Source organism: Nicotiana attenuata, unplaced genomic scaffold (assembly GCF_001879085.1).
Source record: "Nicotiana attenuata strain UT unplaced genomic scaffold, NIATTr2, whole genome shotgun sequence".
In the NCBI taxonomy this organism is placed as follows: domain Eukaryota; kingdom Viridiplantae; phylum Streptophyta; class Magnoliopsida; order Solanales; family Solanaceae; genus Nicotiana; species Nicotiana attenuata.
This window is the reverse complement of record NW_017671910.1, coordinates 158,817-174,536: the sequence shown is the minus strand read 5'-3', so window position 1 is coordinate 174,536 and position 15,720 is coordinate 158,817. Positions and strand designations below refer to the sequence as shown.

The 15,720-nt window shown below is 37.3% G+C and overlaps 1 protein-coding gene across 1 annotated transcript; it reads left to right on the top strand.

Annotated features, from left to right (window-relative positions):
• Positions 1-11,635: 11,635 nt before the first annotated feature.
• On the top strand, positions 11,636-14,147 carry LOC109210849 (RNA-binding protein 1). The gene is made up of 2 exons (XM_019374321.1): positions 11,636-12,171; positions 12,933-14,147. The coding sequence occupies exons 1-2, from the start codon at positions 11,947-11,949 to the stop codon at positions 13,761-13,763; spliced, it is 1,056 nt and encodes a 351-aa protein (XP_019229866.1). The 5' UTR covers positions 11,636-11,946; the 3' UTR covers positions 13,764-14,147.
• Positions 14,148-15,720: the final 1,573 nt, after the last annotated feature.

The window sequence follows — 15,720 nt, the reverse complement described above, 5'->3', positions numbered from 1 at the left end:
AGAAACATTCACATATTAGACCTCTTACCGGATAGCCAGTAGGATTCTTCGTAGAAGCTTCGCCAACCACGCGACCGCTGATCTGCTCACAGGAGATAACCCACCTGTGGAGATTACACGCCGACATCTTTCAACGCCGCTGCACGAGGCACAATCACTACGTCATTCATAACCCAACAAGAGCCCGTGCTCATTTACCAATTGTACTAGTCCGCTCACTTCTTAAGGCCATCAACTAAATGTGCGACAACATCTTCCAATTCAAAGTTATGTTGTATCCTTCTTCATATCAAGCAGCTCATTTACGTCATATCAAATCTCCCGCCGTTATGCTAGCCAATATTTCAAATTAAGCTCGTAGACCCAATCACCGTCCCCTAAAAATTCCCAAATCACTCCGAACTTTCCTCAAGGGTGTATTTATCCTGCTACTGAATCCACGTGCTGCTCTGCCACTCTCCCACTTTGGCCAAACCCTCTTCTTTAAGCAACTATTCGACTTTCGCTTCTTACACTTGGCCTTCTAGAAATTTAACCACCGCGTGACACTTTCCACATGTCCTTCATCATCCTTCACCGCTCAGCTGATGCCTTAGATAAAAAATCTAACTTAGTAGCTCTTGAACCAATGGACCGCTACTAACTTTAAACCTTCCCGAAGATCATCTCTTCTCGAGCCATCGATATTAGAATCATCGACTAAATCCTGAACCATCGCACCCCGCGATCTCTGATGGTCGCTTCTCCATTGTTATCTCATAATACCCTGCCCCAGAGGCGAATTGTAGAAGATCATAACACCGGCAACTTAGCACATTTCAACAAGGTAAACAGCACCTCATCGCAGATGAGAATTCCACCACGCTCACAAATACCAAGTGTCGTTGCTCCATCAACCCAAATCTGAACATTCTTAGCCCGATTGCCTTCCCCCGCCGGGAATAAAATATCGAATGCACTGAGTAAACCTCCCTTCAAGTCATTCACTTCCCCGGCACGTAGGCAAGCATCCTACCATCACATCAATACCGTGCGACAACCATTCATAAGCATCATAGCAACTTGTGCCTAGCCTTAGAGCTCTCAGAAGTACAGCTGCTGAGCTGAAACGACAGAATATCCTTCCACAAGGCGATGCCAATAGTCAAATCAACTACGCAAGGAGAAGCATCCCGCACCACCTCTGTAGTACCTTTAAAATTTCTCAATTCCTGATTTATAATAAGCGCTTCGCGTCGCATAAGATCGATTAGAAGGAAACAAAGGCATAAGCCTCAAAGGAATCAAATCGCACAATGAGGAAATCAAGAAGGGAAGTGCTCCTAACAACCCTGTAGCCTCCCGAAGAAAAGTACAGACGTCTCCGTACCGATCCGCGAGACTCTACTAGACTTACTCATGACTCGTGAGACCTAAGGGAACCTAGTTCTTTGATACCATGTTGTCACGACCCAAAATCCACTAAGGATCGTGATGACGCTGGACACCGCTGTCAGGCAAGCCAACCAAAATACTTAATTAAATTCTCATTTTATTAGTTTTGAAAACTATGATTTTCCTTCAATTTTTCTAGAAAAAGGTAATCATTTCAAATTAAATATAAATGTTAAGAAGTTAATACAAGATACCCCATAATCATCCCAGAACCCGGTGTCACAAGTGCATGAGCATTTACTAGGGAATGAAATAAAATACAGTGACTGTCCGGAATACAAAGTGGACAGAAATGAAAATACAATACAATACTCTGAAGGAGACTCTGCTGGCTGCGGATCATCTCGATAAATGCAGCTCACTTAAGTTTCCGTATCAACCATGCCGCTATGCCACTAAGCCAATAGCCACACAAGAACCTGTGCAACAAAAATGCACAGCAAGTGTGGTATGAGTACGAAAATAACGTATACCCACTAAGTATCCCGTCTAATCAAGAAGAAGTAGAGACGAGAGGTCGACTTCGACACTTACTAGTGGTCCGATAATGATACGTCTATAATAAAATAAATCGAGGATTTTTATAAACAGGATTGTAATTCAATAGAATGAAGCAAGTAATCAATTTTTTCTTTTATAGGAAATTCCCAAATTTCTTTTCATCATTTATACATTAATTCTCAAGTCAGGGAGAGCAAATATCAACATCTATAAATCCCAAGGCAAGCAATACAAGCATGCGCAAATCATGCCGAGGACATAAGGCCCGATCCAACAATATTTAAATTGTGCACTGCCAGAGGGTCGAATGGCATGAACCATAGATGCATCTATTACCCCTCTCGCGGATCATACATGCGATGCGGTCAAATATAAGTAAACAATCACCCTGCTCGCGAATCATACTTGCGACGCAGGTACACATAGAAACACATATTCAAACAGTCAATCAGGACATTCATGGAGGAAACAATTATTCAAGGAGGTGTAATTAAGTTTAACTCTTCTAGAAAATCATTTGCCACTTCGATAAGATTTAAGCAATATAAACTATCAACAAGGTTGTATTTATACAAGTAAACATGCTTTTGGGTCCTAGACTACCCGGACATAAGCATAATAGTAGCTACGCACGGACTCTCATCACCTTGTGCGTACGTAGCCCCCACAATTAGCAGCACATATTCAATTTATTCACGTATGGAGACAATTCCCTCTTACAAGGTTAGAAAGGAGACTCACCTCGCTCCAAAGCGTACTTCCAATATCAAGAACGCGCTCAAACCTCCAAATTGGAGCCGAACGATCCAAAACTATTCAAATGGGGTAAGAACTAGTCAATACATGCTCAAAAGTTCCTATTCTAATTATTAAACCAATTTCCCAACCCTAAATGCAAGGTTCCTAAAATTCATCCCCGGGCCCACGTGCTGGGATTCCGGATATTTTTGAAGAAAGTTGTTACCCATAACCTAAGGATCAATAATATATAATTTTTACTCCATTCCCTAACAAATTTCGTGGTTAAATCTTATTTTTTATCAAACTCTAGGTTTTTCATCTAAAATTCTTGATTTTTCCTAATTTCACATGTTAATCTACCCATAATCTATGTATTTAACTCATGTTGTGTAGAAATTACTTACCTCAAAGTGCTAGGTGAAAACCCTCTTCCAAAAGCTCCAAAAAATCGCCTAAGAGGATGAAGGAAATGAGCTAAATGGTCTAAGTCTCGAAATTAATAGCTGGACACAGCCTTCTGATGTCGCATTTGCGACAGGAAGCTCGCAAATGCGAGCTTCACAAATAAGAAGATTGCAAATGCGACCCCCGACTGAACTAGCCTAATTCACAAATGCGATAAGGGTTTCGCAAATGCGAACCCTTCAGGCCTCGCAAAAGCGACCCAATTGTCCCAAATGCGAACGATTCCCCCAGCCGCCCAGGTTCGCAAATGCGAACAGAACCTCGCAAATGCGATGACCGCATTTGTGACCAATACATCGCAATTGCGATCATACCAGTACCAGCAATCCTATTTCTTAGCAAATCACTCCGAAGCTATCCCGAATCTCACCCGAGCCCCCGGGGCTCCAAACCAAACACCCGCACAAGTCTAAAAACATAACATGCACTTGCTCGAAGCCTCAAATCACATCAAACAACGCTAAAACCATGAATCGCACTCCAATTCAAGCTTAATGAACTTTAAAATTTCAAACTTCTACTTTCGGTGTTTAAACCTATCAAATCACGTCCGATTGACCTCTAATTTTGAACACAAGTCATATTCAACATTACGGACCTACTCCAACTTCCGGAATTGGAATCCGACCACGATATCAAAAAGTCCACTTCCGGTCAAACTTCTCAAAAACCTTCAAATTTCTATCTTTAGTCAAATGACTCCAAAACGACCTACATACCTACGAATTCACTTCCGATCGCGCTCACAACACCAGAATCACCATACGGAGTAATTCCCAGACTCGGAATCCTAAACGGACATCGATAACACCGAAATGCACTTTAACCCAAACTTATGAAATTCTTCCAAAATGCTAACTTCCACAATAGGTGGCGAAATATTCCCGGGCCTTCCACAACCCGATCCGGACATACGCCCAACTCCTAAATCATCAAACAAACCTGTCGGAATCTTCGAATCCCAATTTCGAGGTCGTTTACTCAAAAATCCAATATTAGTCAATTCTTTCAACTTAAATCTTTCGAAATGAGAATTCTCTTTCCAAATCAACTCTGAACTTCCCGGAATTCAATTCCGACCGTGCGCACAAGTCATAATACCTGAAGTGAAGCTACTCAAGGCCTCAAACCGCTGAACGATGCGCTAGAGCTCAAAACGACCGGTCGGGTCGTTACAACAATAGTGGAACCGCACCTTCTATTGAAGGAACCACACCAAGTTCAGTTAAGAACTTTTTCATCTATACAGATTCCTTAGAAGCTTCACTATCTGTTGTATATTCTGCTTCAGTCACTAAATTAGCTACTGTAGCTTGTTTGGAACTTTTCCAACTCACCGCACCACCATTTAAGGTGAATACATAACCATAAATAGATTTGCTATCATCTCTATCTGAAGAGAAACTTGCATCAATATAACCTTCAAGTTTCAACTCAGAATCTCCATAGGTGAGGAATTGGTCTTTAGTCCTTCTTAAGTACTTAAGAATGGTCTTCACCACCTTCCAATGTTCCTCACCAGGATTTGCCTGATATCGGCTAGTCACTCCAAGTGCATAAGCCACATCAGGACGTATACATGCCATGGTATATATGATAGCTCCCACTGTACTAGTGTATGGGATCCTACTCATGCGTTCTCACTCTTCAGGTGTTTTAGGACAATCCTCCCTACTGAGAGTAATTCCAGTGCCTATCGGTAGATAGCCTCTTTTAGAATTATCCATATTATACCTCTTTAAGATGGTATCAATGTACAAAGACTGGGAAAGAAGCAGCTTAGATCTATCTCTATAGATCTTTATTCCTAATATATAAGCTGCTTCTCCCAAGTCTTTCATGGAGAACTGTTCAGATAGCCAAATCTTGGTACTTTGCAATGCCGGTATGTCATTCCCTATGAGCAATATATCATCAACATACAATACTAAGAATATAATTGTGCTCCCACTAACCTTTTGTACACACAAGGTTCTTCTTCGCATCTAACAAAATTGAACTTTTCAATTGTCTTGTTAAAGTGAATGTTCCAACTTCGAGAAGCTTGCTTTAGTCCATAAACGGATCTTTGTAGCTTGCAAATTTTATTATGATCAGACGAAGATGTGAAACCTTCAGGTTGTGTCATGTACACATCCTCTTCTAGCTCACCATTAAGGAAAACTGTTTTCACATCCATTTGCCATATTTCATAATCACAGTATGCTGCTATAGCAAGTAAAATCTGAATAGATTTGAGCATTGCCACGGGAGAGAACGTTTCGTCGTAGTCGACTCCTTCTTTCTAACGATATCCCTTGGCAACAAGACGGGCTTTGTAGGTATCCACCTTTCGTTTTGCTCCAATCATTTTCTTAAAACCCCATTTACAACCTATAGGTTTTATATCCTTTGAAGGTTCAACTAAAGTCCATACTTTATTTTCCTTCATGGATTCCATTTCGGATTTCATGGCCTTTTGCCACTTCTCATAATCAGAACTTTGTATAGCCTCTTCATAGGTATTAGGGTCATCATTATTATGATCAACCTCATTTGATACATCATCTTGTACCATTAAATTTAATCTAGTTGGTACATGACGTTCTCGTGTAGACCTTCTAAGAGGTACTTGTACAACCTGTTCATCTTGTGCTGGATTTGGTTGTTGTTCAATTTGGTTTGGAACTGGTTCATTAACCTGTTCTTGAACTTCATTTAGTTCTTGAACTTCAACCATTGAAGGTGGCAACTTCCTTGGCAACTTCAAAACATAAAGGTTCTTCAACTTGGGTCTCATGATCTTTATATTGTGTTGATTCATTAGTTTCTTGAACTTCATCAAGTTCTATTTCTCCATTATAATTTCCTTCTAAAAGAAATTCCCTTTCCAAAAAGGTTGCTTCTCTGGCCACAAACATTTTATGGTCAGAAGGGTGATAGAAATAATATCTCATTGTTTCCTTACCCAATGAACCTACACTTATCAGATCTTGAGTCAAGTTTATCAGACTGTAATCTCTTAACATAAGCCGGACAACCCCAAACTTTAATATGTTTAAGGTTAGGCTTAAATCCTTTCCATATCTTATATGGTGTTGTAAAGACTGACTTAGTGGGAACTTTATTGAGTAAGTATGTTGCTGCTTCCAAAGCATATCCCCATAAATTTATTGGAAGATCAGTGAACCTCATCATAGATCTCACCATATCTAATAATATTCGATTTCTCCTTTCAGACACACCATTGTGTCGTGGTGTTCCTGGAGGTGTCCACTGTGAGAGAATCCCATTCTCTTTGAGATATCTGGTAAAATCTTCACTAAGATATTCTCCACCTCTATCAGACCTTAGTACTTTGATACTTTTACCAGTCTGCTTCTCAACTTCACTGCGGAACCTTTTGAATATTTCAAAAGATTCAGACTTGTGTTTCATAAGATACACAAATCCATATCTTGACATATCATCAGTGAAGGTGATGAAGTAAGAATATCCACCTCTAGCTTGAATTTTCATGGGCCCACAAACATCTGTATGAATTAGTCCCAATAATTCAGAAGCTCTTTCTCCATTTCCGGTAAATGGAGATTTGGTCATTTTTCGTTTGAGACAAGATTCACAAGTTGGATATGATTCAAAATTATACTTGTCAAGGTACCCTTCCTTGTATAACTTGTTAATTCTTTTCTCTCCAATATGACCAAGCCTACAACGCCAAAGGTATGTATGATTTACATGATAATCCCTTTTCCTCTTAAGACTTGAAACATGCATAATTGATTTAGCATTCACATAGGTAAGACATAAACATCATGTTGGAGATAGCCATTCACATATAAATTATCACCATAATTAATAGAGCAAATACCATTGCCTATAATAACGCGAAAATCACGTTTGTCTAACATAGAAGCTAAAATTATGTTCGATACAAATTTAGGAACGTAATAACAATCATCCAACATAAGTACTTTGCCCGTAGGCATTATTAAAAAAATTGATCCTACAACTATGGCCGCAACTTTTGCACCATTTCCAACTTGTAGATTAACTTCTCCTTTCTTCAACCTTCTACTTATCTGGAACCCCTGCAATATATTGCAGATGTTATAACCATTGCCAGTATCTAATACCCACAATGAAGAATTAGTAGTAGTTAAAGAAACCTTGAAAATATTTTTCATTAAAGTCTTACCTTGTTTCTTATCCTTTAAAGTTGCACGATACTCCTTGCAGCTTCTCTTCCAATGTCCTATTTTCTTACAATGAAAACATACAGCATCAGATTGGTCAGCTTTGCCTTGGGTTTGGTCACACCACCCTTGGGCGCAATAGGTTTTTTCTTGGTTTTACTTTTACCCTTACCCTTCTTCTTAGAAGAGTTTCCAACAAACATGACAGTTCCTTTCTTCTTCCCAGATGCAAGTTGATTCTCCTAATCAATCAGCATGTTAAGCATCTCATGAAGATCACAATCCATTTTATTCATATTGAAATTAATAACAAATTGTGAAAAGGATTCTGATAGTGACTGCAAGATCAAATCTTGAGAAAGCTCTTTACCTAATTTGCACCCCAAATTCTCAAGTTCTTCAATAAGATCAATTATATGATTGACATAGGGTCCAACTGGAGAGTTTCCAGTCAATTTGGATCCAAACAAAGCCTTAGATAGCTGGTATCTAGTTGTCCTGCTTTGTGTACCAAACATCTTCTTAAGATGTTCAATGATTGCAGTTGGATCCATATCCTGATGTTTCCTCTGTAGTTCAGAAATCATAGAAGCGAGAATGATGCATTTGGTAGTAAGACATTCTTCTAAGTATTTCTAATAAATCTTTGTAGCATCATCATCATCCTCATCTGGGACTTCCTTGGTAGGGTTATCGATCACATCAATAAGCTTTTCATGCATGAGAACAATTCACAAATTTCTGTACCAATCATCAAAGTTTGGTCCTACCAACTTATTGGTCTCAAGTATTCCACGCAGTGATACAACAGACATATTGAGAAATCTAAAATTAGAAAAGAAAAGATAATAATATAAGAACATATTTACACATATCATAAAGACATGGACTTTTATCTAAATGATATTTTCACTAATTATTTTAAACTATTTACTATAATTTACGAAATCTGTATTTCTGTTAGTGGAGTAAAGGAATCCTTTAACAATGTATGAGCCCATTGGAAGTCAAGTCGTTTCTCACATATATTTTAAAGGTGGGTACTCTTACCAATTGTATCCTCATACAATTTCCTTAAATACCTCTATATCAAACAGTCCCCTGGTAGTCAGGTCGATCATATTGGCATAGTTGAGTTCAACCATCAGGAAAGCAAAGAACTTATAAATTTTATACTCCCCGGGTGGTCCGGGCGTCTAGTGTAAAATTGAATAATTCTTTCAATCCATATATCTAATGCAATAAATAATTTTAACATATTCTCGAACTATAAGTCTCCTGGTAGTCAGGCCGCTCCTTATAAACAAGAAATAAGTAAAATTATTTACTTTGATGGATAGCTATATAATAAAATATCCTATATTTTATTATTTAAGAACCCAAATTTTAGTAAGAGGGAATTGTTACTAAAACAGTTTTTAATAACATGAAGATCAAATCTTTATAGCATGTGAATTTAGTTCAAGTTGTTTACATGCTTAGTCCTAAATTGATTTACATCACATGTAATAAATAATTCAAAATTATGTAATGAACAAGCACGTGACATAAAAACAAAATTCAACATTCTTCTAACATGTTTAATCTATATATCACATATATCACAAAAAGTAATTCATGCCAGAATATCATTATTAATTAACATCTCATGAACTAATAACAATTAAAAATAACAATAGAATCATGTAACCTATTATAGATTTCCATCGTATCTAATACAAAATTTTAAATTCAAGTTATGAACTATCTCAATAGTTATATGAATACATATTTTATCCACAATAAAATAATATCAGCATTCAAACGATTTGACTATAACACAAGACACATGTATTATGGTTTTGAACTCTTCAAATATAATATTAAAATATTTCGTAAAATAAATTTTAGACACAATAAACCACGGCTCTGATACCACTAAAGGATTGCGTATATGTGTTCGTAACACGCAGCGGAAGACAATAACAATCCTAGATAGATCTTTTCGTGTTTTAAATTTATTTACATGTCAAAGATCGGATCTAAGACGTACCTAGTGAAGAGAATCTCGTTTCAAAATTTCATCGATAGTGCGAAGACTCTATGCGTATCCACACCGAGACCGATCCTTGCTATCAACTCTTTGATCAACGAAACCCGCGAACAAATTGAACGAACTATTGTGCTAAAGTTCTTCTCACAAACTTTAGCCCATACGTGAAAGACCAAGAAACTAAATTTTCTTGTGAAGAGTATTTCTCGACTCTTTCAATCTCTCTGCATGGCAAAACCTATTATACGTTTTATATGTTGTAGGTCTTAGGTTTTTTCATAAACCTTCTCATATATGTGTGTGTGTGTGTGTGTGTGTGTGTGTACTAGTACTACCTTAGTGATCCCTTTTCCAATACAATGATGAAAAGTCAAAGGCGGTGACTTTGTGCAAGTCTAATGCCAAACGTAATTTCCAATTGAAATTGGAATTCCATGACAAATGGGTATCATGTTTGCCGACAAGTCCTTCTGGACTCTTACGCTACTTAATTCAATTCAAAATTGGATTACAAGCATAATTAATATTATATATATAACTTTTGTGCAATATCAATTATATTATATATATCACATATATATTTCAATTAAGAGATATATTTTAATTTTCTATTCCAAATAGAAAATTTTAATTTGTTCACAATATTAGTTATATCCTCTGTGCTAGCAAAGAATATAATAATATTTCATTTGCACTAATAACTAAATTTATTTGACTAATTAAATTCTTTAATTTAATTATCAAATAATAAAGTAATTAATTCTTTAGCAAAATCAGAATACTCGTTAGTGTGCGACCCCATAGGTTCAATACTAAGCCGGTAATAATTGATCATATCAATATACTAATCAAGGGTGGCGTCTAGCAACACTCCTTAACGACCGGATAGCATGAAGTATACAATTTACTCTCAAGAACCTGTAGAAGAATAATGTAGTAACTCCTTCTGTCCTTATAGCTCTAGGTCACCCCTAGGATATGGTTTAATTGTCAAATCCTAATAGGCGACCAACTATGTGTTCATGTCAAATATAATCGACCATTGAATGACCTAAAAAACTCTTTTCTTCTTTCATTCATTTGCCCTGGCCAAGGTATTGGTTTGGTCGTTTATAATTCATGACAACATGGAGCTTAAACTCGTTACCAAGAGTTGACAGATTCCATCTTGATCAATCACTAATTCTACAAGTATTTAATCGTATCCAATATCCTTTCAACTATCGCCCTAGGGCCATAGGTGTCCGGTATCAAAACACAATAATTAACTTGTCAATTACTATGACGATCTCAGGTCAAAGGAAATTTTACATCACATTCTTCAAGAGAATATCCTATTCACAGTTTATGGTAATTCTAACCATTAGGAATTATCCAATGAGTCGGTTCAATGATCATATCTCTATATACATCATCTATCTATGTGATTTAGTTAATGAGGTCAACTAATCTTTATGCCATAAAGACGATCACATAAATATTGATCTAACCGGATTACTAATGTCCAAATTAATAATCCTACGATCAAGAACAAAATTTAGATTAAGTTGTAAGAGACTTTACTCTCGTTATCATGATCTCCATCACGATGACAAGTCTCAATATTTAATCAAGGACCTTATTAAATTAATCAAGTAATTAATAATAACTATGATAAAGGGATATCAAATAACGTTCACAAAAATATGTTCAAATCATCAAATATGAGAATGGATCTAGAATATATATACTATATCCCTAACAAAATAATGAATGAGAATTGCAGACTTGAAGAGGTGTAGGGGGAGAGGGGGGCTATAGGTTGAATACTTGAGGCGGTGAGTATCGATGTAGGAGTTTTTTTCTAAAAAGGAATATTTTAAGGATGAAATAGTAAAAATCTTGGTCAAACTTAAAGTGCTTTTAAGCTAAAAATTACTAAGCTGGTGGTGACCAAATTATGGCTTTTGACTTATTTTTGACTTATAAACACTTTTAACTTTACCAAACGCATAGATAAGCCGAAAAGTGATTATAAGCTTAGCCAAACACCCTCCTATTCAATATATGAAAGCAGTACACTTCCCTTTGCAAAAAGCTGTTGAAATATCAATAAATTTCAATTTGAATTGAAATATGCTTAAAGAATAAAAGCCAAACTTGAATCATAATACTGATGGTGAGTTGTTTTTTTCTTCTTCTTATTAACCATGTAAATAAATAAAAGCCAATTCCTTCAAAGTTTCCTATCTTTTCTGTTTTTTATTTTCTAAGACAGTTATTTAGACAAAGAAAACAGTTGGCTCACGATCCCCTAGTAGGGGAGTGAAATGCGAGAATAAAGAGTTTTGGTACGAGTGTGTGACCTATTCGACTGCTTTTTCACAACACTTGCAAACAAATCATAACCAAGTGTCTACTTAAATCCCTTTCACAATAACAAATCTAGGTTGACTTCAACATACAAAATCCCCTATTAATCCCATCTACAATTCCAACTTCCAACTTTTCCCCCAAAACCCCTCTAACCAGTAGGGTCCCTTAGGGTTTCTTGTTTTTGCTGTACAAATTACAAAGGAAGGATCTTTAGGTTTTTTTACACTACATTGCATCTTGGGTATGGAGGATTTGGACAAAAACAAGCTATTTTGTGGTGGGATTCCAAGGGAAACCACTGAGCAGATGCTTAAGGAGCATTTTTCTAAGTATGGAACTGTGGTTAGCTCTGTTATTGCTAAAGACCGTGAAACTGGTAGACCTAGAGGCTTTGCTTTTGTTTCCTTTTCTGATTCATCTGCAGTTGATAAAGCACTCCAAGATACCCATGAAATTCTTGGAAGAATGGTTTGTTTTCTAACCCCTCGTTGTTAATTTTGTTTCTCGGTCAAGTTTATGTTTTTACTTGTTTAATTCTTGTTTTTTAGGACCCCCTTTTCTTTGCTTGTTCAATTGGATTTTCTAAAATAAATTTTTTCCGTTAATATTTGAGAAAAAGTCATTTTTTTCATTTGTAGAGTTCAAAACACTATTTTTTCCGAATATTTTTTGTTTATTTTTTAATCTAGACTTCTTGTGACACCCTAGGCGAATACCACATGGACAAAACATGGGAGAGATACTGTTTATAAGTAAACAAACCTTAGAACGTAGTAACGCGTAGTAAAGCCATGCGGGTCTGGAGCCCGAAGCGGACAATGTCACTAGTGGGTTGGGCTGCTACACTTGTCGTGCTGAGATAAAAATGTAAAGATGGAAGTTGTTGCTCTGTTTTGTGGCTATCTTTGTTGCTGATACATATATGTATGTTTTGTTATACAAAAGGTGAAGTCTTTTCTATGGTGTATCAACTTCAATTGGCTACCTGAAGGCTGGATGTTTGGTTAACCTTTTTAGTTGGGCTAACCTCTCTCGTGTAAATAACTCTGATGTATTTTTGGACTTTGTCCGCTCTCTAGTTTTGAACACTTCAATTGTAAATGAGCTGATAAACTTTGTTTTGTAATCTTTTTGCATCTTCTTGATGCCTTTGTGATATCCTGCTTACTCATCAAAAAGGTGAAGTCTTTTTTTGCTTATTGATCTGTGGTATATTATGTCATTTATAGGTAGAGGTGAAAAAAGCCATACCCAGAAGTGAACAACACCAACAACAGAGTCAACAACAACAACAACAAAATAGTAGGGGGTTGAATTGGAATAGTAGAACTAATGGTAGAAGCAATGATCAGTTTAGGTTTAGGACGAAGAAGATCTTTGTAGGGGGTTTATCAGCTAACCTAACTAAGGAAGACTTCAAGAGTTACTTTGAAAGATTTGGTAGGATTACAGATGTTGTTGTGATGCATGACAATGTTACCCATCGACCAAGGGGATTTGGTTTTATTACCTTTGATTCGGAGGATGCAGTTGAGGAGGTTATGCAGAAGAATTTCCATGAATTAAGTGGCAAGCTTGTGGAGGTGAAGAGGGCTATACCAAAAGATGAAAATAGCAACAGTAGTAATGGTTATCATGCTAGAATAGGTAATGGAAGTGGTTCTAACTATAACACTTACCAACAAGGGATGTATCCATCTTATAGTCCTAGATATGTATATTGTTGTGGGCCTGTCTCAGGTTATGGGAATGTTGCGGGATATCCTTATGGAGTTGCAACTTTTGGAGGTAATTTCCCTGCTGGAGCATACCCTGGAATTGGTTATGGTATCGCTTCTTTGGTGCCACCTGGTCCTTGGAATAACCCAACGATGACTGGTCTGAGGGGAAGTAGTCCATTGCCTTATGGCAATACCGGAGCAATCTATCCCACCTACATGAATGGTGGTATCGGAGTAATGGGCGTGGCTACTAATGGATATGGAGGGATTTTGGGTGCTGGGGTAAATGAGAAATCCGGTCAAGTTAGTGTTAGAGATGTGCAACGGGTGTCTGATTAGGTGCCTATACTAGCTAGACGGGAAATTGTAGATATCAATTCTTTTATTCTGCTGGAAGCTTTAGTGCTGCTGCTACCAAACAGAGTGAAAAGGTAATGAGGAGCGACTTAAGCCTTATTATGCTGGTCATTCTAACCGACTGCTTGACTGAATGTGGATATGATGACAAGTCAGAGATTCTCATGCTGACCAATTGAGGCTGTCTTCCGTCTTTTATTCTCTTTTACTTTTATGACTGTTGCGTGTGATGTGCCTTTTCTTATTTAAACTCATTTGCCTAGATTCAGACAGCTGTACTATAATCTTTTAAAGTTTATATTTCGCATGTGTGTTGCCTCTGTTATCATTCTAAGTGTGGCTGCTTCCATTTTTATGGGTTTCATTTTTTGGTCATAGTTGTGAAGTCGTGTTGTTTGTACATGTATATCTTGGTGCACTTTGTCCAATATTTCTTGCTTGTTGATTGTGACAATTATGATGGTCCTTCCTTTTATCTGATTATGCCTCTCTTTTATTTCTCCTTTCTTTTGCTACCTTCTTTTTTGGGTTCCCTTTATTCTTGCCTTATTTTTTTATTTCGTGGTGTCAAAATTGTTACAGTCATGGATTTAGATTAATCTAGCTTAGGAAAGATTATGGTACAAGTCTATTGGGCATGTTGAAGCTATGGACCTAGTTTTCTTCTTACTGTTATCATGGTGTTGTTTAGCATCTCGCAAACTTTGCTGAGGAGAGTGTCCTACTGCTTTTTAGGTTCATGTATGTCATCAACTTGTGCCATTGTTTTGTTTGTTTGTGTGTGCGTCAGCTGAAAATATTTACTGTTTAAGTATGCAGTAAAGAAGAGAATTTGCAGGTTGATGTTTAGCAATCTTTCTTGGGTCTTCCCAGTAGTAAATGACCTGTTTGATGAAGTTAAAATAAGAGGTGAAGGCAACACTGCTTTACTTACCTCAGGGACTTGAGGCATCTTTCTGGATAGAAAACTGTACATTTCAGCTGAGTTTTATTGAACGAATAGTGCTGCATGTATGCTTCATCAACCACAATAACAACAATCCAATGCAGTTCCACAAGTAGGGTCTGGGATGGGTAGTGTTACGCAGACCTTACCCCCTACCTTGGGGAGGTAGAAGAGGTTATTTCCGACAGACTCATGGCTCAAGAAGATGAAAAGAAAGAATAAAAACTGGCAATAACAACAACAAAGGCCAGAAAGACAATCTAAGAACTAGAAAAATAGATAGAAGAAAGTAATAGCAACAAGTAGTAACAACAGCTAGATACTAGGAAACCGAAGCGGAAAATAGTAAGGAAATAGCAATTTAAAACTATTAGACTAGTTCTAAAAACTCGCTATGGAACAGAAAAATGCGCGACTACCTATTAAACTTCAACCCTAATTCTCAACTTCCACACCTTCCTATCAAGGGCAATATCCTCGTTAAGCTGAAGCTGCGTCATGTCCTGCATGATCATCTCTCCCCAATACTTTTTAGTTCGTTCTCTACCTCTTCTCACACCCGCTAAAGCCAATCACTCACAACTCTTTACTGAGCAATCTAAGCTTCTCCTCTGCATATGTTCGAACCATCTAAGTCTTGCTTTCCACATCTTGTACTCCATGGGGGGTACGCTCGCCTTCACCCGAATATTTTCATTCATGATCTTATCCAACTTAGTATGCTCGCACATCCATCTCAGCATCCTCATTTCTGTTACTTTCATCTTCTGTATATGAGAGTTCTTGACCGGGCAACACTCTGTCTCATACAACATAGTCGGTCTAGCCACATCCAACTTAGTATGCTCGCACATCCATCTCAGCATCCTCATTTCTGTTACTTTCATCTTCTGTATATGAGAGTTCTTGACCGGGCAACACTCTGTCTCATACAACATAGTCGGTCTAGCCACCACTCTGTAGAACTTACCTTTTAAGTTTTGGTGGCACATT

Excerpts from the sequence above, each read along its gene's own strand:
- LOC109210849 (XM_019374321.1), top strand. The coding sequence starts at position 11,947 with ATGGAGGATTTGGACAAAAACAAGCTATTTTGTGGTGGGATTCCAAGG. Across the intron at positions 12,172-12,932 it reads ATGAAATTCTTGGAAGAATG|GTAGAGGTGAAAAAAGCCAT; the intron begins GTTTGTTTTCTA and ends TGTCATTTATAG.